Source organism: Sphaeramia orbicularis, chromosome 12, assembly GCF_902148855.1.
Source record: "Sphaeramia orbicularis chromosome 12, fSphaOr1.1, whole genome shotgun sequence".
In the NCBI taxonomy this organism is placed as follows: Eukaryota; Metazoa; Chordata; class Actinopteri; order Kurtiformes; family Apogonidae; genus Sphaeramia; species Sphaeramia orbicularis.
In genome coordinates this window covers 18,249,725-18,277,717 of record NC_043968.1, presented here as the reverse complement: position 1 = coordinate 18,277,717, position 27,993 = coordinate 18,249,725, and the positions used below count along the sequence as shown (strand labels likewise).

Below are 27,993 nucleotides of genomic sequence, written 5' to 3'. Positions count from 1 at the left end.
AATTCTGAAAAGTTTATTCTGTCTAAGTGCAGAGACAGCTTCACGTTCCACATCATACATGTAAAAGCTGCACAATAAATCCAAATTGTTTCTTGTGACAGAACTAGCAAGTGCAGGTTGAAGGTTTTTTGGATCAGTAAACTTTAATTTAGTTCCTGTTATACCTGTAGTCAATAATTAACTTGCATATTCCTTGCAGTGCACTCCTAATTGTCTTTATTTAAACAGTGTTATAGTTATAATAGTATAAGATCCACATGGAAACTTAGGTTTAAATATTGTTAAATTACCAAATTAGCTGGTTGTTCTAAAAAATAAACATAAAAAAAATCCAGCTGTGGTATTGACAGTAAACCTTTAATACGAACCAAACAAGAGAGCTTTTCAGTAGAGAAATAGATCTCAGGTTTATTAACCTCAGATTTTGCCAAATGCCTTACAGCCTTTATAAAACAGTATGTACACATTGCTTTAATCCATGTTTGGAAGTCCTCCTGTATCACCATTCAACCATAACATTAAAGGAAAAAAACATATCAACACAACCCAGTAAAACATGTTTCAGCAGTGTTTAACCATGACACCTGCCAAACAGGTATTCTGCATCTACTTTTTTTGGATATGAGGAGGAAAATAACTTTACTTAATGGCTGTTTAAGTACAGTATATTCACAGTTAATGAATCCCACATCCAGCTATAGATTTAAAACATCACTTTGTAGTAGTTTTGCACTTCAAACACATCAAAATTATGCAATCAGTTCTGAAACTTTTAATAAATACTGACTGATCTTTCTGTGTGCAAATAAAAGAGGAATCTTAACATGTGAAAGGGATGAAGAAAGATCCAAAACCATGTTGTGGAGACTGATTCTTCACTCTCTTCATCCTGTCTTTGCAAATCCTTAAACAATTCAAACAATCTTGTAAATCATACACAGTGGAAAACTCGGCAGCATGAGAACCATGCACCAGAAAATATTTAACCTTCATACAGGTCTAATCATCACACTGCTGTAGGGCTAAAAACAACACTACAGGAGTTGCTGATAAGCCCTGCTCCCCCACTTTAGTCCCATAATACAAAAGGTCTGAACAATAAAAACAGCTTAGCACATCAGACTAGCAGTCAAAGCCAGAGGAATTTCAATATTTTAGGGCGGCGGGAGAGGAGCCGAGATAAGGGCACTGTTCGAAGTCAATGAGGAAACTAAGGAGTGAAAAGTAAGAAGGACGTGTGGGAGGAGAGAATGAAAAAGGAGGACAGGATGGAAAAGGATGACAGGAAGAGAAAAGGATGGGAAACAAGAGTGGTATGAAGGCCAGAAATGAAGAAAAGAAAAAAAAGCTTTGGTTATCATCATATGTAGTAACAAAATACAGAAGAAAGCAAAAGGTTAAGTTATAATCTGAGGTCCACTCTGTGCAATGTTTATTGCTATGCAATGTCTTGGTAAAACCATGGAAACATACAGCAACTCACTTCAACTCTGATCCCTCATTATAATGAAACATATAGGACGTTCAACAACCTTCCCAGCATCAAACAAACGCCCATCATTTAATGTACAGAATATTTACAGTAATATAACACAAACAGCAACCTGGGAGCTAAACACAGTGTTTGAAAGCTGTGTCTTTTAGCTGGAAGCCCATTTCACAGAACCGCACCTTAGGGTGCAAGCCTAATAAAAAAAAAAAAAAACCCAACAAAAAACAAACAATAAATACAATGTTTACAATAAATACAACATTACTAAGTTAAACAATGGTTTTCACATTTCCCAGTACACAAACTGGTAGTCACACAGCCAACCAGTGGCTTCACTGGAAACCGGTACGAGACCAATTGCTACATGAGACCTATATGAACCAGCAGGCAGGTCTAACATCTCTTCAAACAGAGGGTAAGGCTAACTTTAACTTTGCTTTAAATGCGCATGTTGTCCCTCCTGAATCACTGAGCACAAAGGTCCTGCCTTCAGGAATAAAGCCTAACTTAACGGAGTGCTGATCTTCTCCACGGTCAGGTTAGTTACTACAGCCACTGGGCAAAAACATACTGTTAGACCCCCATTTGTTAAACCCCAGTGTGAGGGTATTTCTGTGGTGACGTGCTGCCTGTGACTTCATTAAAGTGAGACTATGTGACCCCTGGACGAGAAAATAATAACACATTTATATTTTTTACAACTGAAAAGATGAATTCATGCAACCCTGTCTCCATCCCTGATGTTAGCGTTGACTTATCACCTGTAAATGCCACTTGTGGCCAAAGTGGCTGTTGTTACATATGCTCACTCTAAACACATAAAAGGTGGAGCATTTAAGCATAATACTCAAAGAGCAAACATCTTTTACTTGGGTTAAGACCCCTGCATTGTGCTTTAGTGGTGAATGCTTTTAATAATCAAATCACTAGCAACAGCGACAGTGGGTGGGTGCAATAGGGCTCATGGGGTTTGGTTAAGTGCCTGATTTGCTCAGTTACTAATCCAGTCTTGAGCTGCACATTAAAAAAAAAATCATCAAGCAAAGGAAAAATGTTTAGAAATATTCACACTTTCAGATTTAAGCCATGTAACTCACAAGTATAAAGTGTTTTCAAATCAGTGCTAGCTTATACAATGGTTCTTCCATTTTCAACTTCTCAAATAAATATCTTTTACTATCCTCAACAAAATAATTTATCTTTACAGTCACTTAAATCGTTTCAGTGTCACTGCATACATAGGAAAAATAGGTAGATTACATGCTAGCAGCTTTAATATCTGAGCTCACTCTTCACCCAGACAGTGAGGAGTGAGCAGCTACAGTCATCTTCATCGTAATCTCTTTCTCTGTGTATCTGAAGTCCATTCAAACAAAATTAACTCCTCACCGTTAACACAGGTCAAACAGATACAGAATCATTTACACACACACACAATTAAATGTAGTTCACATCGTATCAAGTGCCAGGAGGATGAAATAATGCCTGGAATGTCATGAGGACACACTAGATGTTGTGAAGACTGCTGTTCAGTTACAGAAAATAACAGGAGACTTGTCACATTGCTAACAGAGGGTTAACGTCAGTGGTGTGAATCATTGTGAAGACGTGGACAGTGGAATGTTTGTTTTCCATTAAATCTCAACGAGCTATTGTGCTGTGGGTGTGCGACACGTTCACCTGATTCTAAAGTGCCAGTCCTTAACTCTGGGCTAACGGTCAGCCTGAAGCTTAATAAATAAGCCAAGTTCATCTAGTCCTGGGCCTAGGTTAGTCCAGAGCTCAGGAAATTCAAGTGTGACAAGTATTTTTGTTGTAACGTCATGAATAATCATACCGCAGGCAGTTCTAGTCCCAAATGACATGACATAGAAAACAACATGCAACAATAAGAAAGTCTGTAAAATGTGTAATCTGTGACATTAAACAAGCTACAAACTACATTAGGTTGTACTAATCATTAAGGATACATTACTTTATATTTAGTTTTAAGTTAGTGAGTTAGTAAGGAAATACCTTGGAAGAATTAAATTAAGGGAAAAAGTCAAATGTTATGAGGTGGGGTGATTCTAGTTTTGGGGCCCCCTACTTCTATCTTTGATAATTTTCAACTGTACTTAAATCCAAAAGACAAGAGCTTCCGTGACAGTAAATCATCTAACTCTCAGTAATGAAGTAGTCTTGTGTAGACAATTGTGGAGAAATGCCCTTATCAAACCTGGACACTTTTTCTGTGATTAAATCACTACTGAAAATAGGCATAAACTAGTTGTTGTTCAGGATTGTTTGGTCTTCATGTCATTGTCCTGTTTTAGTTCATTACACAATGTCAAATTAGTCAGAAAATTGGGTGCTTAGTGTAGAATAGAAGTATAAAATGTTTGTTCCGACAGTGAAATGATGTACCGAACTCAGTCCATCAGTTTGTGTCAGTGAATTCACAGTGATGCAACAACCTAAGACCTAGTGTTGACTGCTATGTGTCTTAATATCATGAAGCTTTGCACCGACATTTTGATCACAGTGAGGAATATTTCAGGAGATGATGCATGGAAGTTGTTCACCTTAAACAGTGTATGTGCCGATAGTGTCATCTGAAATATATACAACTTTACCTTGAAATACAGAGTCCAAACAAATAAACACAAATGTAAAAAAAAAAGCACAAATTACAATTAAATTAAAATAAATATCAATATTCCTCTTGGAAATTAAATAATTTAAAATATATTGCCTTTGTCATGAGAGACCAGAAAACACCCTCCCATCAGATTGTTCCCCTTCTTTCATACAGTCATTTATTTCCATTCATTTCCCACAGTATAAATATCTATTGTAGGTCCCTTAAATGTGCTAGACTACACCCCAGTTCGTTCTCTCATGGTGCCATGGTTTTGTATAGTTGAATTCAAGTACACACTGTTAGATCGCCTCAACATGAACAGACACCATGTTCACTGGGATGAATTATATAATAACCAGATAACTGAAGCACATTTCAAAACAGATTTTTAAACATTATGCAGAAATGAATGGAATGGACTGACTGCACAAAAGGATTGAAAACTAGATGCCAAAAACTACAGCAATTTCATTAACTATGTGAAATCATTGGTATGGCTGTCGAGCCACTTCAGAGTGCAAAGGCCGTTCTTTACAGTGAATCTGGTCAGTTTGCTGGTATGTAAATAGACTCACTGACAGCTCACAGGCTGCTAGCAGACATGAGCAGAACATTAAAATTCAATTTTTCACAACAAGCCCTCCTGAATCCAAACAAAAAAACCCAAACTGCATCATCTTAGGCCAGCAGGCTTTCTATAACGAGGCCCATCTAAAATCATACCCGCAAAAATAAACTCAACCGTCAGCTTCATTCTGGTAGATTCACTCTTTGGAAATGGGAAGGTAACGAAGATTAAAGAAAATAAAACTGGACTCTAACCAGTAAACTGGAGCAGAATTGACAGATTCAGTGCTAATCTGAACATGCTAGATGGAAGTTTTTTGTGTGTGTTTTTTTAGTGGCAGCTTAAAGGTTCAGTTCACTCAAATTACAAAAGCTCTGATTACTATCATTGCTGAGGTTTGGAGTCTGTGCATGACCCTTCTGCTTTCACTTTAACACCCTGAAGTTTTCTTTGTGTCGCTCAGGTCATTAAAATCCACAAAAAGTCAACAGTAATATGTCTCCCGTTCTAATTATGTCTTCGGTATAAATAGTGGTCAAGTTTGTATTAACAATGGCTCTGGGAGGGTTTTTATCTTCCTGTGTTGAAAGGACTAAATTCTCAAATAAAATAAAAACAAACTAATCTGCAAAGGTAGATACCACTAGGGATTAAGTGACAAAATAAGTCTTTTATAATTTAGTTACTGAGCCTTTAAGACTTGCAGAACAACATAAATATATGTTGTATGTGTTGTGTGTGTAGTATATATCTGTGCCTCTCCATTCTATTATTAATAGTTTTTTTTAAGTGTTGGGAGGGGAACATGCAGGAAGGTATAAAGGAGGATCGTTGTGTGTGCTGATCCTCAGTTTTCCTCGGATGCCAACCGAAAAGTTCAACGAGCAAGAATAGGAAGTAGTGAGTGAGTATGTCAGTGTACAGGTAGTTTTGTCAAACACCCCCAAAGGGGAAAGTGTTAGATGGTACTCTCAGTGTGTGCGTGACTGATGGTGTGCACATGCGAGTGGGGGTGGCTGGGCCTGCGGGGGCCTGCACAGTTCTGCTGCTCACTGAGCAGAGTAGTGGTTTCTCCCGGCCCGTTCTCTGGACCAGCAGAGGGCGGAGACTCCTGCGACTTGGAGGACAGTGGGGAGGTCAGAGGTGGGTGGGGGTTAGAGCCGCACATTGCTGTGGAGCCCAGAGGAGTTTGGATGGTATGGTTGCTGGACGGGGGTATGGCTTGGGGCAAAGACTGGCTCGGCCTGCGGTTGGAGGTGTTCTGGGACAGAGTGGAGCGGTTTCCTGGCGGCGTAGGCTGAGCGTTAGATGGTGGGCGCTTTGCTGGAGGTGTGGCAAGGGGCAGTGGATTGCGGTTCCCTGGGGGTGTCACAGGAGGAGGCAAAGAGACAGACATGTCCAAGCGAGTGTGGCTGCCCTCTGGTGACTGAGGTGTGCTGTCCAGCCTGGAAGCCAGGAGACCGTTCTGATACTGAGCACGAGTGACCTGGAACAGACGATACAGAACAGACTGTTGTGACATTTAAAAAATAATAATAATTTAGCCTTTATTTAACCAGGAAAAAAACTCATTGAGATTAAAAATCTCTTTTTCAAGAGTGTCCTGGCCAAGACAGCTCACAGCCATACATCCACACTAAAAATATACATAAAACACTATAAAAGTCAGTTCTAAAACCATACATGAAACACTAAACTAAGAACATACACATAAAACACCATCAATAATTTAAAAGATATACAAAGAGCTAGTACCAGTCCCTCTCAGCTACAATAATTATTTAAAGGTGCGGGAGACTTTCGTGACCAATTTTTCATCAAATCTGTGAAACCTCAGTCATATCCTCAGTATCACGAATCTGTAAGTCTTTCTGTGATTATTCACCTGAATCTCTTGCATTACGGAGAACAATTTTGAAGTGCCATCCATCATAAACAAACCGTGTGTTTACATCTAGAGCCGGGAGGGAACTCGGGTATTTTCGGAATTTTGTCGAGACGTGCATTGTGGGAAATGGAGGCTCGCACAGCCACCTGACAGCGGCAACTGCTAAAGACATGGCGTGGAAACGGCAGGAGCTCCTCTCCCTTTATGCATATTCCTCCAGCCATCTCAGTGTTTCAGATGTTTCCGCGTGTTTGTTTCATCCATATAATATCATATGGCCGTGCTGCCGCTGTCAGGTGGCTGCGCGAGCCTCCGTTTCCCACAATGCACATCGCGACAAAATTCCGAAGATGCCCGAGTTACCTCCCGGCTCTGGATGTAAACACACGGTTTGTTTATGGTGGATGACACTTCGAAATTGTTCACCGTAATGCAAGAGATTCAGGTGAGTAATCACAGAGAGACTAACAGATTCGTGATACTTAGGCTATGACTGAGGTTTTACAGAAATGATGAAAAACTGGTCACGAAAGTCTCCCACACCTTTAACATGTTCTGGCTCGTAGTCTTGATCTAACAGTTGACTATCTACTTCAGTGTGATTTGTCTCATTCCATCAAAGCAGACAATAAAAAATTAAAAAATAAAAAATTCAAAATGGGGAGGTATCAGTGTATTGGATAAACATCAGTATCAGCTGATAAGAGGTTTGGCTAGTGTATAAATACTTCAGTCACATTAATTTTTCTGGTATTGTCTGGAATTATAATCCTACTGTATATTACCTTAAACACCACACAGCACAAAGTGATTCCTTGCATGTGACAAAAGTGAAGTGTAAATTTACAGTAGATGCTCAGTAAAAACAGATTGGACTCCTTCAGTTAACCAAAGATACAATTTCAATATTATCCTAATGTTTGCTTAGTGGACATAGTTAGGGGGCATAGTTGTCTTCACAATAACACATTTAAAAGGTTATAGTATTTAAGTTGCCCTTAAATGCTTTCACACCTATTCAGCCCGTTTCACTGATACAAATCTGCATCTATGCAGTGGTTTCCACACTGATTCATATCACTTTGAATTTAGTTGAATCACAGGGCAGTAACACAAGGAAAACACACCTCAGAGAAGAAAAATAACACCTGATTATTATCCCATAATATAAGCAGTTCCTGATGCGTAACTAAACCCCTGAACATATTGCACCAGAATGTATCATGCTATGTAACAGGTGGCTCAGCAATAGTGAATGAGTGGATTTTGTTCTCATGCAATCATGACAGAGAAACCTGACCAATAATGACAATAATGTGGACTTGGCAACCTGCCTGGTCCAAAAAAAAGTTCCTGACTGGATTCAACTCAGCAAATAGTTCAGGTCCTTCCACTGGTTAATTACTGCATATGTTTCAGTGACTAGCTTTTCATTCATCATGTGGTCTGATGAGTCCAGACTGACCCTGTTCCAGAGTGATGGCTGCATCAGGGTCAGAAGAGAGGTGGATGAAGTGATTACCCATCATGCCTAGTGCCTACAGTACAAGCCTGTGGAGGCAGTGTTATGATCTAGGGTTGATTCAGTTCAGTTCAGTTCAGGTCTATGTTTAGCAATGTTATGTGTCCATAAAATGACAGAAATACATGTTGTGAAGCTGCATAAGCTTCTCCAAACAACACCAGGGTAAATGTGTGTAATCAAACCTGAAGGGGCTCCAACAAAATATTGAGCATGGGACTTTGTTTTACCTCAGGTGTGCGTATACAACTTATGACCTTTGCTCAGTTGACCTTCTGCAACTTAATGTTGAACACATTTACCAACGTTTTCCAAGTTAATTGATTTGACTGATTCCTTGTAAATGGGGTCAGAGCATTATCAGTGTTTTTTTACCGTTGTGCACATGATTTAGGATAATACGACATTATTACTCTTCACCTGAGTAATATGGATATAGTTGTATATTAGTTGAATTTATTATCTCTTATTTGGGCAAATCAAAGTAGTTTATAACTACTGTACATAACCTAGCTTATCAATACATCAATGTGTATGTATAATGATAGATTAGATGTAGAGTTTCTATTTCAGCCAGATCTTTAAAGAGAAACTAAATGTTACAGATGGCCAAAACTGTTTCTCTAGCCAGATTTAATTTAAACATTGGGACTATTGCACAGTTTACAGTTTACTTGTAGTCCATTTATTTAGTCTGCATGTATAGAAACATGACATTTGTGATATATGCACTATTAATGTTTATTAATCAGAACAAATGACTGCTTCTTTGATTGACTGTTGAACAAGGCTGATATTTCAACTATTGAGTGAAACTGACCAGGGTTAAAGTGTTACCTTCACATACTGCAGGTCTGCGAGAGCACGTACGCAGAAGTCCGGTATGTACTGGAAGGGGGTCCCCGGGATCTGGGTGTTGCTGCCGGTCACAGAGCCGCTTTCTGGAGCGCGCTCAGTGCAGCTCAGAGAGGCAGAGCGGTTCAGGTTGCCCCCATGAGATGGAGAGCGGAACTCTGGGATTGTTAAAGAGGATGAGGGTGAGTGATAGGGCGAGGAAGCCTTTTTTAAGGCTTGGCAAACGCGTGCACACTCTCACAGACACAGACTGATATATTCTCAAAAGCAGATAACACACAGAGAAATAACAGTGGAATACATGAAAGCAAGACGATGTGTGAGAGAACAGGAAAAAAAATGAAGTCAATCGATATGTGGACATTGTGGACCACACAGCAGCACGCCACACAATTACAAAACATATTAATGTCAAAATCATACGCTCACTATGATTTGTTGATGGTGGAGATGAGACTGTATTTATTATCCAAACAGGTGACAAACATGCCATGCAGGAAGGCATAGTGCACTGTTTGAGGGTTTTATGGCTAAAGCTGGACTGTTTGCGTTTAGAGGATGAGCCTCTTATTTACTGGGTTTAGTGATGTCATGGAGGGTGACGCAGGGGCAGGAGAGGATCAGGATCTCTGCTGTGCCTCGTATGATCGTGTTAAAAGGAAAGAGTGTCAGTGATGATCACAGACCTTTAGTACGATGTCTTCGAAGGGACATCAGGAGGGAAGGTACAGAAGAATATCGGCGCTTAACCAAAGATCTACAGTCAGATTAACCCAGCATAGTTTTAAAGGAGAGCTGAAGAATATCTGACCATGGATCAGAAGTTAATGGGGAGGTGACAAGGTTAGAAACCAGAGGACGCAAATGAAAAGAGGCACCGTCAAGTGAAGACGCCGCGCCTCGAGCCCCATCCAGCAAGTGTGTCCACTTCTCTTCATACTGCAGTAAACTGAACCTTCATTCATGTCTGTAGACAAGGGCTGGGTGTCTTCCAAAAAATGCCAATATTCATACAGATAGCTTGGTTTTAATACTAGTTCAAAACCAATTTTCCAGTGAACAAAATTTATTTACACATTTTAGTTGACCTGATATTAATAAGCCATGCAAACATGTTACATGTACCAACACTGATGAGCTTTACTCCTTAAGTACTACCATTTTGTACCAAATAACATATTTTTTGATAAACAATTTGGTTGTCATCATAAATAGTACTGACACTGGGTGCCCAGCCCTACTGCTGACACACAATGAACATTCAGCAGTTGCAAAACCAAGCAGCCATTTCTTCTCTGCAAGTACGCCACCTGCAGGCTGTGCACTGAATAAAAGCCCTTTTCTTCTCTGCAGGAAGACCAAGTTCATCTGAACTGTTTTAGGAATAGAATCTGAATATTTACAAATATTAAGTGAAATAATAATTTAGTTGACAGTGTTATGTAATTCAATTATGAAATGTTAGTGTGTGTACACAAAGGGATTAATTCTATTTATTCTTCTACATATTCTTTGTACAATATGTAAATATATTCTTCTGTAGAATGTAACATTCATGCTGTTCTGAAGTGCCCTCTTTTAGCATTATGTTCTAACAAAGTCAGTGAGACAATGAATTCTATGCCTTACATGGCCTATGCCTTCGTATCTGCTGTGACATGCTCTATTCATCTGTCAGCAGGCACTCAAATATAAGTGTTGGCTTTAAGCAGTTACTCCACCTCTAAATCAATACACACAACTGTAGCTTCTTGTGAAAAATAATCTAATGTGTTATTCTCTTCATCTGTTGGAAGTTACTTTATGAAAGTAATTTTCCCAACACTGATTTTTAGCAACAAATTCTGTGGCTGCACTTCTTGAAATGTAATGTTTTTTTTTTTTTTTTTACCTGATTTATTAAAATGGAACATATTTTTGATTTGAACTGTTTGTCTGATGACATAATCTCAGTTCTGGGAAAAAAAACAAGGGTTGTTTATTTTCTATCAAATGAGGCATAAAAATATAGATTTTTAGAATTCTTCTATCTGCACCATTTATGGGATGATACTTGCTGGAGCAGGGCTCTGAAGATGATGGAGGAAGAAATGGTGAGATTAGTCAAAAAAAAAAACAACAAAAAAAAAAAAAACAGGAGCCCCCTCCCACCCTCTACGGGCCCATGCGAGTGTTTACCTGGGAAACGAGAGAACAGAGAAAATCTCTTAAGAGAGAGGCGTCGTGGAGGGGGGGACGCCACTGATGGGGAGAGAGGAGGGGTGACGGCTGAGAGAAAGGGGGGAGGAAGGGGCAAAGAGAGAGACATGAGCTGGTTTATTTGATTTTGTTATCAGCAGCGTGGAGATCACATCTCTGCTGAAATTTCACTGCATTACATGGGATTTATTTATTCTCCTAAAGGGCTGCAGATTTCTGTTGTATTTTTTAATTTTAGTACTATATGCACTGTACTTTATTATTAAACTACTCTAAACCTGTCTCTCTGTTCTAACGAAAACATCCTGAAAAATAATAAAATGATCTTAGAATTATGCATTATAAAATGTAAATGCATGTATAAGAGCTTAAATGGATGAGTGCTGCATACATACATTGCGGTGCTGGCATGACCAGGCATTAAATATTTAGAATGTTCATTAAAATTTCTGGGTGTTTGTCATTAAAAATGTAACTTTCCCCTAGAATTCCGGCTATGGAGCATCTTTTCCCTAGAGTCCAATAACTGTATGCAAATGCTACTTTACTGCTGCAGTAAATAGGACACAGCGTCATTACATAATTGGCTGAGTGATCTCTTAAATGTGTTTCAGGCTAGTTGAAAAGTATCTGCTCAGTGACATAAAATGCACTGATGTTTTCCTTGTTCCAAATTCTGTGACTGCGGAAAAAATAAGTCATGTTACATTATTTATATTTGACTATATTCACATTTAAGATGAGGAATGGTAGAATGCTTGGCTACATATATACATGACTCTGCACATGCACACACACTGAGCAGCGTGATGTGTACAGACAGAAGTTTTTGCAGGACAGAGAGAAACAGACCAACAAACAGAGAATAAGAGTAATAGCATATTGAACACATTAGTGGGACATTTTAGCAGTATTTCTGATGCTGAACCACTAGGAGTCACCGGTGTCACGACATCGACTGTGTCAACGTAACCTCAGCATCGTCCAAACAGCAGCTATGTGGTTTAGATGCAGACCTGGCACCGACACCACTGTACTGCCCTCTTTAACAGGCTGACATCATCAAACACCTGTCACCACCTCTTACATGTGCCAGCGCACGCACATGCACACACACACACACACACACACACACCCCTCCTCCGTCTAACAAACTGCACTGAGACTAAACTAGGATTGTTTTGTGTACATGTTGCCATTTAATTGATTGGCTGATACACCAATATGATCTTCAGCAAAAATTTGTTCACCTGGAATCACAGGATTTGAAGGAAAATAATAGATCAAATATTATTAAAAAACAACCAATTTACCAAATACCGAAAGTACAGGATGGAAGAAGACTAGGTGTTATGACAACAATTAACTTATCCTTTACAAAAAGAATATGTGAATTAATAGAAAAACCAGATGTCAAATGATTAAGAAAGAAGGATGAGTACATTCTGATATAAACTTAACCGGTTGAATTGTTTGAACTGAATACTGTGAGTATAATGAAATACTATTTACAAGAGAATCCCTAATTTTGTGATTTTAACATGTGTTTCAGAACAACCTGTCTAAATAATTTTTATGTCTAAGAAACTCCTCTCTGTTTAAATATTTTTCTCGTTGATATAACAAATGTTAACATACTGTGAAGGCCATTTTAAGAAATGTGGTAAAAAAAAAAAAAAAATAAAAAAATTCCAAATTATGTCATACAGTTGTACATATTTGGTTCTTCAGAGGAACTTAACAGGATATTGGACCACCTTTTAATTATTTTGCTTACATTACATGTACTGTTTATGCATTTACCTTTCCTTTTGTTGTTTTTATTCAGTTCCTACATTATTTAGTCATTTCTTTGATTAGGTTTTGTCTACTTGTGCATTTCCAACTACAAACAACTTACTGTAATTAATTGTTTTTATTTTGTATACTTTCCTCTTATGTCTAATGTCTGTTCATTTTCCATTAAAAACAAATTAAGAGACAATGAGCAATTTCATGGTTAGTTTGACATTTGTTTATTTACACTAAGTAACCTTAAAAATGCCCAATGAAATTTAAGAATGTTTTACTTTTAATTCATGGACTATATTTCCAATTATAGTTTTTGTTCTTATTGCACACATTCTGGGAGACATACACACAAGATTTTGAATGGTGAGGTGATGGACACCAAAGTGATGAACAACGTCCATCTGCATCATTCCTGCATGTAGCATCCTGACTGCCTGGTCATGGTTGGCTGCACTCAAGCGTGGCATTTCTGCTAAAGACATTTTCCCCATTTTACTTCAGGGTTTTTATAGGGAGGGTCACGTGAATACAAAGCCTACACATTTTTGGTTAGCAATTTAGCCCCTCCCAGTATTTCACTCCCCTACCCAGTTTGTACACTTGAGAGTACAACTTTCATAAATTGGTCTGTGGTTTAGAAAAAGCACAATCAGTCAGACAGAACAACGGCATATTGTGTGTCTGAGAAGCTGTTTGGAGCGTCTGAGTACATCTCATGATAATTCTAGCAAATTTTTAAACATGCGTTTTTAAAGTTGCTTAGGGTATTTATTTAATTATTCATTCACAGTATTTACTTATAGGTTAATGTTTAGTTACTCAGATTTATTTATTTAGGCTTTTTATTCCCCATCACTGCAGAAAAACTGAAAATATTAGAGGAACATATTCACTCACACCTGTAGACTCTGAATGTCCAAATAGTAGTAAACTTAATACTTGATAAAATAAATGTATCCATTTGTCCAATACCATGAATTGACTTGTCAACAGACCTGTCATATTTCCTTCTTTTGGTTTGCTAACGCTTCAGAAAAAATAAATCTCTACATTTAAACACTAAAACTGCTATAATTTCTCATTTAGCTCCATTTAAAGTGCTCATGTTACAATCACAAGACTAATCTCAGGAAAAAAGTATCACAGCAAAATTTTTGCAACAGGTCGATATCTACTTCAGCCTGTGCTGTTGATTTCCCGGCTGTCTCCAAATAACATGGTCAGTCTAAGTGTTTCTCTGTTTGGACTTGGCTCATTGACTTTTCCCCTCCTCACCTCAAACAGCTTTATTATGAACTCACAGATCAGATCGTTTCAACCCAAAAGATCCATATTATAACCTTCATATATGAGTGCATGTTTTGTATGGTTCAGAGACCTATAGTGTGTGTGTACATCGTGTGTACATTGTGTGTTCATATGTGTGTGAGGGTCTCACCCAGTGTTGCTGAGCTCAGAGCCATGACTCCATAGTAAGAGAACGGCCCAGTCTCAAACTTCATGTTTTCAGTTCCAGCTTCCACTTCCACTCGGCCCTGAAATGAACAGACACACAACCCCATCATGTGACAGTGTACATTACACTTGTTTGTGAGTGGCTCTCAGTCTGATGTGCAAAATCCACATGCCGTCTCCTGTGGCAGGTAACAGAAACACTTTGACATATAAATATTAGATCTTGGCAGTGTCTCTTTACCTCAAACACCCACTGATCTCTTTCTCACATACATGCACGTACACACACACAAACATATATGTTCTTGGGAGGTGGAATAGGAGCAGCTGAGCTCAGGTTGCATGCTGAGTGTCTGCAGTCACTTTATCCACACCTCAGGTGTCAACAACAAAGCCTCCATGTTCAAACACACACTTTCAAACATGATAAATAATGACACTTGTTGGAGGAGAAAAGTAAACGGCAGCTGAACCCACAGTGTGGCAAACATTATGCTATGTACCAGTGTGACTGCTGACCTTAGGTTATGTTTGTACAAGCAACCTTATTGCTCAATCTAGATTTATTACTGTGACCCGATTTTTTTGTTTGGCAGTTCACATTATTTTTTAAAAAGTGGCCAATATCAGATTCCTGTGTGAACTGGTCACAGCCCTGAACTGACCTACATGCACCAAAGGACAATAAAGCATCACACGCACAGCTCACTGTTGGACAGAAGTAAACACGGAGGCCGCTGAGGTCAGCGTTTACCATTTCATTTATATGTAGAAATGTGACGTTAGGACGTAAACTCAGACTTGACTGTTCACACTGAGGTTGCACTGGAAAAACCAGATCTGTCTCAGACTCAGGACCACATATGGGGTCTGGAGTTGATAAAACTACAAACAAACATGGGTGAAATCTGATGTTATTACTCATATGATTTTAATCTGTTTTTTACAACGGTGTGATTTTAACAAAAATATGAAATCTGAGGTCTTTAAATCAGATTTGGGCCACTTCCATATGTGTCCTAAATCAGGTATGGAGCAGATTTTGTTTTTATTTCATGTGGATGAGATCCTAGACCTAAAAAGTATTATACTTGGCCTATACAAGTACAGCATGAGGGGACGTATCATAACAGGTGTTTGACGGTATATTGAAAGGAGTGGGTGAACAAGACCATTTGAGGTCTTTGTTGTTTTGTAGCATGTGCAGGTCATCTCAGGACCACGACCTGTTTACACTGGAATCTGATACAGGTAACGTTTAAAAAAGTATAAGCACAAACTGGCCCTATTTAGACTGACAGTAACATGTATCTTAAGTGACCAACTCTACGTCAAAGTGTGAACACTTTCAGGACACACTGAGAGCCAAACACACACATTCATTCTGAGGTGCTTTGATTTGATCATATCCCCAGTGTTTTAGCAGGAGCTCTTAGTGGAAGAACAGACCAATGCCACAGTGGGTGATCAAGGAATTCAGGGGCATTGCTGGTGAACCATTTAACTAATGGATTAGCATTTCAGGTGAAACTAAATCTGCGGTAACAATTGGTCCGTTAGATAATCAGACTTACAAAACTACTACTTCCACAACTAAAACTATGTTTCTACAACAGTGACACTGCAGTCTAATGATGGATTTAGATAAGAGGGTGGTTTCCAACAAGAAAGTTTATGTGATTAAGTTAAAGACCCCAATACCATCACAAGCCACAGAAGTTTCATCAAATGGCATTTGAAGAAAACACACCCAGTTCCAATTTCTTCCACCATGAAAAAAATGGGCAGGTCCAATTTTCATAGACATGTGGTTCAGGCACGTCTGCAGACTGAAATTGTGAGGTATGCATGGACCGCGGGGTGAGGCAGGTGCCAATGATGTGGTTTAACAACATAATATTATCATGTTGCTTACTATATTGCTGTGACTAGTAGGTTTATCTGACTGTTACCATGGTAACAAAGGTCTAAGCTGTAATTGGTAGGTTGGCAGTTATCTATAATAAACTAGAAAAGCACTCTGAGAGCACTGACCTCCGCCAAGGCAGATCATATTTAAAGACATTAATTAACATTGGTTTGACCTTTCAAGGTCACTCAAGGTCAAAGGTCATGGCATCAAATGAAAGCCCATACTGACTTCCAATCTATTGCCAAAAGTAATTACACCAATATCTTCAACTGTTTTGAAGTTATAGCACTTTGAAATGTTTCCCATTATAAACCAATGGGGATTTTTTAAAATTTAAAAAATTCATAAAAAATTTCAAAAATCAATATTTCTCAATTCTTTGAACAAACTTGGTAGACATTGCCCCAAGGAACCTCTGCTGTGACTTTCAACTGATTCTGGCTGATGGTTTTGGAGAAGAAGTGTCTAGAAACCTGGACATAGATGGCCTTTGGTTTGACCTTTCAAGGTCAGTCAAGGTCAAAGGTCATGGCACCAAAAGAAAGCCCATATATGACTTCCTATCTATTGCCAATAGTAATTATGTCAATATCTTCAACTGCTTTCAAGTTATAGCACTTTGAAAGGTTTCCCATTATAAACCAATGGGGATTTTTAAAATTTCAAAAATTCTAAAAAAAAAAAATTAAAAAAATTCTAAAAGCAAAAATCAATATTTCCCAGTTCTTTGAACAAACTTGGTAGACCTTCCCCAAAGATGTTCCATAACAAATATCAAGTCATTCTGACTGACGGGTTCAGAGTAGAAGATTCTTGAAAAATTGTTGACAGATGGACAAATGACAACTGATACCAACAATAAGCCACTGGACCTTTGGACTAAAAATAGATCTGAACAATAAATCTGAAATGAGTGCTAGGGCGAACTCTGCCATAATTTACTGAGAAACAGGACAAGGAATAAAATAAACCCCTTATTATTAAGTACTGAATATGAAAGCATGAACAAATGCAGAATAAATGAATACAAAGCCTTAGTGTTTGTGTTTGTGTGGAGTAAGTATGTGTCGACCTCCCTCTCAGTTTGGTGCAGAGGAGGGATTTACTGGCAGGCGCTGTATCTCCTCTCCTGTTTTCTTCCCACCGTCTCTACATTCATCCATAAACTCCTCTGTGCTGTTTACTTCACACTCCATATGCTGTGCAGAGTTGATTTTCAACACCGCTCACCGTCTCCTCTCATCTGCTTTTCTCCTTTTCCATCCTCCTTAACCCTTCAATCCCCTCGCTCCCCTCTTTCTCTCTCTTATGTAAGAGGATATATTAGTGAAGGTCATGCAGACAGTGGAGCCCCTCTGATGCATCCATGATCATCAGGGCGAGACGGAGACTGACAGACAACACTCACTGAGGATTTAGACCCCAGTGCATATACATTAGCACCAATCCTCTGATACACATTCGGTAGCTTTTGTACATTTTTTTGCACCTTGAACTGAATAGTACAAACAGAATTTGCAGCGAAAGAGCCACACATTCTCAAATACAATGCAATCTACATAATTATTCAATAACAAAAATGTTATGTTTTATGTTTTTTACATTTTCAGCCTTACAGCAAGGAAGAATAACACATATTTGCTTGTTTTTGCTGCAAGAATATGATGATTTACTGCTCTTCTCTATTTTATGTTAATATAAATTGAAGAAGTTTAGTTTGGTTGCATAACAACTATCTGCAGATCAATCCGAATGTATATTTAAATAAACAGTTTATATTTAAACGTGTCAAAAGAATAACACTATTAAAACAATATGTTATTGTTGTTTTGGACTGTTAGTTTCCCTTTTTTTGTTTTAATTCTTAGTCCTTCCATATTTGCATGACTGAGCATATTGCAATCTCAGTGGATTCAACTGTGGCCAAAGAAAAACTTTTTTCACCTTCTTTTTGGGATCATGGGTCATGTCTTTAGTAGGCAACATGTTAAACACTTGCATTTTTGCTAATTCTCCAGCCAGACTAATGCAGTGGCCTGGGACAAACCTGTGCTTAATGACTAGTTCTTACATGGTTAACCCTATGATCAGTTTAAACAGGTTAACCAGTGTTATCCAGTCTGACCATGTTGGCTTTTCCTGAGCAGATTTAAGACACGACTGACTCAGTATTGACCAAGGAAACATTTCCATCCTTCAAGCAGTTACGAAGACAATGTTTAACATTTTGAAAAAAATTAAAGTACCCAAGTTTTTCATGGACAAAGTCAAGCACGAGTGTCATAAAATAGAATCAAACTTTAAAAAAAAAAAAATCATATCTGCTTGTGTTGGCATTTGCTATTAAATAATTTTAACACCAAGTATTTAAAAGGTTCAGTGTGTGTATTTACATCAGTTTGCAGCCAACTGATCCAACCCATAACTGATGGTGGCAGCACAAACTGTGGTAGAGTGCATGTTTGTTTCAGTTGTAATTATTAGTATTATGTCCAATTTCAGTGACTTGTTCATCCTAAACCCCCCAAAATCTCACAGACTGGACCTTAAAGCACAGTAAGGTCAGTCATCCTGGAGCAGCCTCATTCACACACAGCTACATCTCTTATAGGTTGTGTCTGTGAGTTCAGAAAGGTTGGATTAATGCAAAATGCAGCTCTGTATATGTTTCTTGTGTAGAGAATTCCATGTACGAGTATACGCTGGTTCCTCACAGCTAGCAGACAGCAGGTCATGTGATAGCTGCGTGTCACTCACTAGAGGTTTACCATGACTTTGTTCAGGCTCAGATTAAATTCCAATTATGTATGGACTGGGAAACAAAGCTTAGCAAACAATTTCCAACTGTTAATGCAATAATTATACAATTATGGGCTTTTAACAGCATCCCTGCTCAACTACAATAAAAACTTACAAAACCGGCCTGTTGTTTGTACCCTGTCCACACTAGCACAGATATTTCCTTCTTCTTTGTTTAAATTCTATCCTTACAAATACAAACCTTCATTTTACAAAATATCCAAGAGCATTAATTGAAAAAAATGGCCACCGATGGTCAGACAAACCACTGATTCTGGTGGACTAAACTGTGTCCTAATATTGGACATAAAGGCTTTCATGAAGTTGAGCACTGATGCCAAGTTATAAACCTAAAAGACTAGGTTCAGTGAATGTTTTTGTACAATTTAGATTTTTTATAGAGCAGTACATATGTCACTGCTGCAGGTAATAAACTGACTTACAAAAACTATGGCAGTTATATAACTATATATTACTATACATGTAGTTATATAACTATACACCTGCCATGGTTGTTGTTGTTCCAAACACAAACAAAAGCTGTAGTTTAAAAAAATATTCATTGTCGTGACCTCCAATACCATTTGTAAGAAATGGCAGGCCAAAGATTGTGAAAAATGTTTGCTTTGTAAAATATCCACTTTGGAATGGACAAGGCATTAAACTGCATCTACAAATATTATATATATAGAGAGAGAGCAAAGGAATTTTTTTTTTTTTTACCATTATAGCATGTGTCATTTTTTTACCATTAACACAGTTTGTGTGGATGTCTGAGGCACAATTTCATTAGAGTTGATGTTTTAATGAAAAAAGACAAGGATATACAATGTGGCCACATTTCCTAGATCAGGTATGGGCTAAAACCTTTTCTAAGTTGTATGTAAACTCTGTGTCATCTATTATAATTTTGCTGAAGTGAAATGAAACCAACATATGAAAATGTATATGTCTATAAAATCATGAAATTATTACTTTACAGACTTACAAACACCAATGCTCTGAACCTGGATTGATAATGTACCTGATGTCAAGAAGAGCAAAATATGCATCAAAAGCTTTAAAAACTGTACATAAACACAGTGTAAATATTTCAGGATTCTAATTTTGCTTCTGGAGAAAGATGTGTTTTCTAACTCATCAGGGTAAGTGACACTGCAGTGTGTGTCTGCCTACCTGCAGAATGAGCACAAAATAGTCCACGGGTTTACCCCTCTGATAGAGGAAGTGATGCGGCGAGCGTTTGTCATTTTCGTTGAATTTGAGCTCCTGGATGACGTCTGGGTGTCGGAGGATCCTCAGGAGGACTTTCTCTGTGATCTGGAAGGGGCTGAAGAGGCTCACCTCTGAGAGGAATCAGAAGAAAAAGGTGATTAAGGCAAAGTAGCAATAAATAATAAATCAGATTAAACTTCATTTCAAAGCAGCACCAAACACTGACCTGACACTGCTTACACTACAGTCGCTGACAGAACTTATATTATGGCTGTATCTCATCTCATCCACATTTATAGAGACATCATCAGTGGAGGTTCATTTTGAAAAGCCTTAGAAGACCAATCTGCCTTTTTTGAGAGGTTATTTATGTTAAAACTAATGTAAAGTTAGTATTATTGGTGGATTCCTCTGGACGTTATCTGACTGTGTTTTTATGCCAACAGAAGGAAGGCAATGGAGTACTGAAGATCAAGAAGATTGTCCTCGGCATAGAAATGTGGCTGTTATCATGTACGTAGACAACCAAGACTGTCATTACCCTTAAAGACCAACATCTACTTACTTTACAACTTCTAATTTATTTTTGGTCCTTCCAAAGCGATTGATCACCATTTACTACTATCCTCTGCATTTTTCATCGTAAATCTGGTATTTTCCTACATTTAATTTACTGATCATGTATCTTGGGGTGAATTCAAAGGTTATTAGATCAAATCAGAAAAACATGAGGAAAAACAAAACAAAGTATATCATTAACTGAACATAAAACAGGTGTCTAAAACAACTGTTATTTGTTAAACTCCATGAGTTTTACTGGTGAATCAACGTGTTGCAGAAGACGATGGGGTTTCCTTGTTCATTACGGAGCCTCTGAACGTCCAAATGAGTCATATCTGATGACCATGAAAAGATGACACTGCATTTTACCTCAATTATTGCCATGTATTGATAAGATTAGTGGATCAATAGTTATTTGGATTAGAGGATTTTGGTTGCCGTTGGATTTTTGGGTCTTTATGAGTTAACTTTGTAATGGAGTTTGTTAATGCCAACAAACATCAGGGTTTTGGTACAAACCAGACTCCATCACAAATTTCAGGTAAGCACACAAGCATATGTAAATCCTCTATAGCACCATTAGATGTTTATATTTAAGATAAACCTGAGGGTTGTGTGTAATGTATAAAAGGGAAATAAAAAAGATGAAGAACATCAAGGAGTAACCCACAGACATGAGATTAGGTTTGTGTTTGGATGTCTAAGTTGCTTATGTGCACATCATCACATCATCCACTATCATCCTGAAACAGTGAACTAACTGTCTTGTTTGTTCAGGTAATTCACCTATCTTTACATTAATAGCATTCATCTTGGGCATCGGTAAATACAGGACCCAACAACAGCCCCTTAGCACAGATTGAAAAATGTGTCCTACTTCATACTAAGAAATAATTATATGTATGACAATTTCACAAAGAACAGTGCACAAAGCAATTATACAACAAATCAAAGCTATTAAATGGCTTGCACTGTGATCAAAATGAAGTCTGGACTGTAAAATTATTGCCAAATAAGAAATATTCAGGTGATTGAGACATGTATGAGTGATAATCAATCAGAGATCTCAGCCTAGTTGCAGAGGAGGAGAATCTACTGAATGACATGGAAATAAATCTATGTTGGCTCGCAGTGAGATAAGCCGCCGCCCACTCAGAGCTCACCTGTGGCCAGGAAACGATGAGCTGCCAACATGAGCTGAGGAGAGATCTTCACTTTGCTGTCACCTTCCTGCTTGAAGGCGGAGAAGTCACGCTTGTTTTTATTGGGGTCTACTTTTTTCCTGTTTCTGTTGTCAGCTGTATGGAATAAAGAAAAGAGCACAGCAGTTACAAACAGGGTTCCTAGAGGTTTCTACAAATTAAATGTAAGATTTTTTTAAGACTACTTACAACAGAATTTAATGCCTATTTCATGGTCATACTGGCAAAAATTCATGACTCCTAGAATTTTGGGAAATTTATTTAATTACTCCAAACGCCTTGATTCCCACTGTTCTGAGTCATTTCCCACCAGGGGCTGCAAAGTTAGCGATAATTGGTTCATTTCAATACAAATTGTTGGAATGGGTGGAACTGAGTCGACTAACGTTACCTTCTTTGCAGCTTGGACATTTCCCAGACACATTTGTACACAATACAGCCAACAAGTTTATGGTAACATAACTTAAGACCTACAAAATCAAATTTAATGCCTTTTTAAAGGTATTAAATGCAGATTTGTAAATTTAAGACTTTTAAGACTTTTTAAGACCCCCCGGAACCCTGTATAAAGCACTCATCAAACTTTATTCTGAGAGACTGTGTGAGTTTACTGGATTTATGCGTATATATCTGTGCCATTGCAGATTTCCACGAGGTGCTGACTCACTGTAAAGGTCAGATTCATCCAGGATCTCTGATTTAATGATCTCTTCAATGACATCCTCCAAAGTGACCAATCCCAGCACCTCGTAGAACGGATCTCCCTCCCCTTCGTTGTTCACTTTCTGGACGATGGCCAGATGGGATTTACCTGGTGACGAAAGAGATCACTTTGTGGTCTCAACAACCATGAGTACAAACGTATTTCACATTCTCCAGTCCCAACATTTCCCTCCACTCTGCTACGAACAAAACAACTGTCAGAAAAGTAGGGCAGCTTCAAACAGAGGGTTTGATGGGAAGTAAACTTCAAACAGATTCAGCCTCTGCCACATTAAAAGATCCACGCTCTGCTTTTTTTTTTTTTGTCTATTTTGGAGGCGGCATGGCTTCAGTCACTGTTCGATCTGTCAGAGGATTTAGTCTTGACTGCTGGGAGGACACAGTGATGCCTTAATATAGCCCAGACTGGACTAAGAGCTTTGGAGAGAAATGAGAGTAAGAGCCAAAATGAGATAAAGTAGAAGGAGAGGCAGAGGGGAAAAGAAAGACAGAGAGATGAAGAGGCAGAAAAGAAGAAATGCAGATTAATCCAGCCCTGAGTCTGTTCTCCCAGACTCTCCTCAAGACCATTTTGTCCTGAGTAAAGCTGTGGTTTGTGCTCGAGTGAAACCAGTCAGTCTGGTGGCTTACACATGCATTTTGATCATCGGTCATATATCTGGGTGTGTACAGCTGAAACTATTTATCCACTTAGTTAACCAACTGATAGACTACTAATCTGTGACTATTAAAAATTATCTATTAGTTATCTAGTCCGTTATTGTTATTTATTATTTATTTATAATTAATTAGAGAAATTTTATGTGTTTGTTTGAAAAAATAACTGTTCTGCCTTCTGAAATTTTACTTTTGACTTTTCCTGATTATTGTTCATAAAACATATGAATAAAACATTAAAAATTACATACATTACAAAAATGTCATATAATAACCAATTAAATTCAATGCTAAAAGGTTAACATGTTCAGGCAGTTTTTACATATCCAAGAGAGACTGCTATGAACAATTACAACTGATAATTTATATCTAATCATCTTGAATTGTAAATAAAACACACAGATGGATAGATAATGAAAATAATTGTTAATTGGAACCTGTTTTGTGTAGATGGACAAGTTTGGCCCCATTAAACTCACAATGTGTGCAGACTTTTACAGAACATTTTACTGAATAAACTGTGGTCATGACGACTAATAATATGATGATTCTATGACATCAATTTTCAAGTAAAGGGTATTACCTAACGTATCAAACTTTTTGGCATCAAAACTTTTCTAGTTTCAGTAGAAGTTGTAATACCATGGCCTGGTTTCAAAGCTTCTTGGCACCAACAGAATATGAGACTGCAGCAGCAGGACTTTTTTCTTTTCTTTTTCTTTTTCCTGTATTTTTTTTTTTTTTTTTTTTTTTTACAGTGAACCAGTTAAAAAACAGAGAGCAGCGCTAATGCCACTACGTCCTATGCACTGACTCACTGTCCTGGCCAGTAAACTGTCGCTGTCACGACCAAACACAGAAGCGGGCCCTTTGGCGTTGCTGCACAGACGGGACTCTGTGCTGCATTCAGTGGCTGCTGACGTGATGACTCATGTCTCTAACGGCATCGGGGGCTGCTCCGACAGCAGGGCACACTGGCCTGATCTCCTCCTCCCTGTGACTGTGCTCCCTCTGTCAGCCCCTGACAGAGGTCACATTCAGCAGCCCTGTGGCAGGTTTAGATTAGTGACTTGCTCCAGGGCACATCAGAGGGACAAATCCTATCTGACACATGAGATTCACACTGGGCCTTTTTAGATGAAGGGCACAGTTTAAGTTAACAATGTTTCTGTGACGAACCAAGTATTAACACAACACTGGAAATAATTATTACTGTCACTGACTTATCTGTTGATGGTCTTTACACTTTAATATGAATCTATCAAACGTCTTCAGCACCAGCGACTCACATCCTGACTGCTTCAGTGGATACAAGTTGTTCAAGTCATTTATTTTATCTAATAACATCCTTTTAATTCTCCATAACTGCAGAGTTGCTTTTTTGCCTCTTCTGTAGACTCATCATCATACACAATCAGTCCATCATCTGCTCCTCTTAATGAAGTTTCCTTCTATTTTCTCTTTAGTTTTAATTGTGGGCTTATCATGCTGTAGAGATAAACTGATTAATTCATTCTCCAAATTACCATTACTATAGTGGCCTTTAGAAATCCACTAAGACCAATCTAATCATACTTTCATTCTTTAATGAGGTGGCGGCTTGGCAATTTCGTAATACAAGTAGAAATAGAAATTTGCCCAGAGGTTAGTCTTCCTTTACCAGTTTTCAGTCAGTCAGTCAAAACTAAAGCAGATAGTCTGAGGTGCGATACTTGAGACATGCAAATGGAGTAAAAAGCTGTTAACATGTCAAATACAGCAGATCTATTATGTGTACCATGTTCTATTTGATCTGAAAGCACTTACTCAGCATATTTCATGTGAGACTGCTGATCAGACCTTCATGCACACAAAAGCTTTTAAAGGCATTTTCTTGACAGCCCTGTTATCAGAACAATATGTGCTGCAACAGATTATTGATGCCCATTTGTTCAATATAACAAAAATGAAAAAAAAAAAAAGTCCTGTGCCAGCTTTTTACCATGAAAAACAGGCTGAAAGACATTGAATTAACCGTCACATGTCATGAAAATCACACATTCCTGCATTTGAGAATTTGCAATGCAAACATCTGATAAATGACTGAACCACTGATTACCTGACTAATCACTGCATCTAAGACAAGCAATGTTTTGTGTTCTGACATGTTATATGTCAAATAGTTTATCAATTAGAGCAAAAATGAGCTTGAGATTTACTGACCACTATAACAATTATTTGAACCCTTAACGGAGGGGCTCCAGGAATTTATACCACCACAAAAAGGCGTCAGTACACACAGGTATTAATTCTGCTATGATAGTGGCATTGTTTTCAACACATTTGTATAAACGCTGTCATGTCCAGCACTAATCCCGTACGCCTGAATGTGCAGATTTTCATCCCATCAAAAGACAATACAGCAACTGATTTCACTGATTAGTTTCTGACTATGTGATTAAAGATGATCATCAGTGAAAATCCGCTGCAGAGTAAAACCCTGCCGCAAGATTACAGCGAACACTGATGTGGCCAATGAATAAAATAACACATGTTCAAAGGAGTTGCAGACGGGGTTTGTTTTCAAAATATTGTGTTCAATATTCAAATTGTTCAAATTGTGTTCAAATGCGCTCAAAATAAATTCTTAAATGCAGGTGATGAAGATTAATTAGGAGGTTTAAATTTATTTTGGATAGTGAAACCTGTGTTATTATGACCACAGATGAGCATTTACACCCAATACTCTCAGAGTGGACATCTGTGTTATGTGAGCTAAATGTAGGCTGGGACATTCCACTCGTCAATACTGCTGGTCATTACTGACCGAGGCTGATGGGGGAGAAACATTAGACAGGAAGTGTTTGTGTTTATGCAGTGATGAGTGCAGGCTTTCATTCCAAAGCAACACAACAACAGCTGAGTCCTCTGCATCTGCCTCTGTCAGTGTGGAGGTAAAAGAGCAGAGAAATCAGCTGCTTCAGGGTTACACACATGCACAGAGGACGTGTAGACACACTACTGCTCACACACCTTTCTTAAACTCTTCCAGCATGGCATCCAGCTTGGTGTCATGAAACACAAAGTGCACTGGGTGGTTGTAGAACTTGGTGATGGTCTTGAGTGTAGTGCAGTCATCTGGATCTACGAAAGCCAGATCTTTCACATACAGGATGTCCACAATGTTGGACCTCTCATCGTCGTACACCGGTATGCGAGTGTATCCGCTCTCCATGATCTCAGACATGGTGTTGAAATCCAGCACAGCGTCAGCTTGGATCATGAAGCAGTTGGCCAAGGGGGTCATCACATCCTCTACAGTTTTGGTCCGCAGCTCCAGGGCCCCCTGGATCATGTTCAGCTCCTCTTTGACCAGGTCATTGTAGGGCTCTGTCACTTTGAGCATCTCCACCAGCTTCTCCCTGTTGTACACGGTGCCAATCTCCTGGCCCAGCAGGAAGTCCAGCAGCTTGCTGACAGGGAAGGACAGTGGGAATGTCAGAAACATGAAGAACTTAGTTACGAGGATGGTGTTGGCTCCCACAGCCAGCCCGTGCCGAGAGCACAGCGCCTGGGGGACAATTTCACCAAAGATGACAATGCCAATGGTTGAGGCCACCACTGCTCCCAGCCCTGACCCTATGAGGTCGTCCAGGAGGATGGTGAGGGTGGTGTTGACCAAGACGTTGCCCAGAAGCAGGGAACAGAGAAGATAGTTTCCTTTGCTACGAATAGGTTCAATTTTTCGGGCATATTTCTTCTCTTTGTCAGTGCCACAGCTCTGGACTATGCGCAGCTCCATGGGGTCCAGTGCCATCAGCCCCAGGTTCAAGCCGCTGAACATCCCAGAGAGCACCAGCAGGCAGGAGATGAGGATGACCTGCAGCCACATGGGCAGCAGGGACTTCTTCTCCTCCACCACCAACACCCTGCCATCATTGTCTCCCATCTGGACCCACGTGCTCCCATCCGCGCTCAGGATGCACAGGGCATACTCCTTCTGCGGTTCGCTCTTACGAAGCGGCTTAATGTGCACGGTAAGCAGCCCTGACGTCCCTCGCCGGCTCACGTTCATGAAGGTCCCGACGCTGATGTCCTTCGTGAAATCAACACAAGTCCTGTCCGGCGCGTCCATCATGCCGCTGCCGCCTCGCGCCGCCGCCACCGCCTCCTCCTCCTCGTCTTCATCCCCCCCGCCACCGTCCGTAAGTTCCGTGAAGCGGACGTGCGTCCAGGCGCCCGAGTGAAGCTGCACCCCGTAAAACCGGAGCTGGACGGAGCTCTCCTCAGTCACCTGGATGACACCGTCGTCATTGGTGGTGGCCGGCTTGTCGCTCCTCTCCAGCCGCATGCCGAGCACCTCGCTCCCGCCGCCGCCGCCTCCTCCGCCGCTGACACCGGACGCCGCCGCAGTCTCTGTCCGGCCACCGACCGCACTCCACAGGAAAATAATGACGGTGAGCACATAACCCTGCTGCCCGCTCCATTCTGTCGCCATGTTTGTTTCACTGTTCGGCGACCTGGGAGCTGACGTCATTTACTCATGTCCGAG

General features: G+C 39.3%; 1 protein-coding gene across 2 annotated transcripts; it reads right to left on the bottom strand.

Annotated features, from left to right (window-relative positions):
* Positions 1-338: 338 nt before the first annotated feature.
* Positions 339-27,993, bottom strand: LOC115429613 (metal transporter CNNM4). Of its 2 annotated transcripts, XM_030149214.1 has the most exons (8): positions 26,475-27,993; positions 22,750-22,893; positions 22,044-22,178; positions 20,281-20,450; positions 14,377-14,473; positions 11,127-11,216; positions 8,931-9,106; positions 339-6,169 (listed from the first exon to the last, which is right to left on the bottom strand). In XM_030149214.1, the coding sequence occupies exons 1-8, from the start codon at positions 27,976-27,978 to the stop codon at positions 5,642-5,644; spliced, it is 2,844 nt and encodes a 947-aa protein (XP_030005074.1). In that variant the 5' UTR covers positions 27,979-27,993; the 3' UTR covers positions 339-5,641. The 2 variants fall into 2 exon arrangements, with proteins under 2 accessions (XP_030005074.1, XP_030005075.1); XM_030149215.1 differs by lacking the exon at positions 11,127-11,216 and having other exon boundaries at positions 26,475-27,980.

Coding starts and splice junctions, on each gene's coding strand:
- LOC115429613 (XM_030149214.1), bottom strand. CDS start 27,978: ATGACGTCAGCTCCCAGGTCGCCGAACAGTGAAACAAACATGGCGACA. Junction 22,894..26,474: donor GCTGGAAGAGTTTAAGAAAG/GTGTGTGAGCAG, acceptor TTTCGTCACCAG/GTAAATCCCATCTGGCCATC. Junction 22,179..22,749: donor GGATGAATCTGACCTTTACA/GTGAGTCAGCAC, acceptor TATTCCATACAG/CTGACAACAGAAACAGGAAA.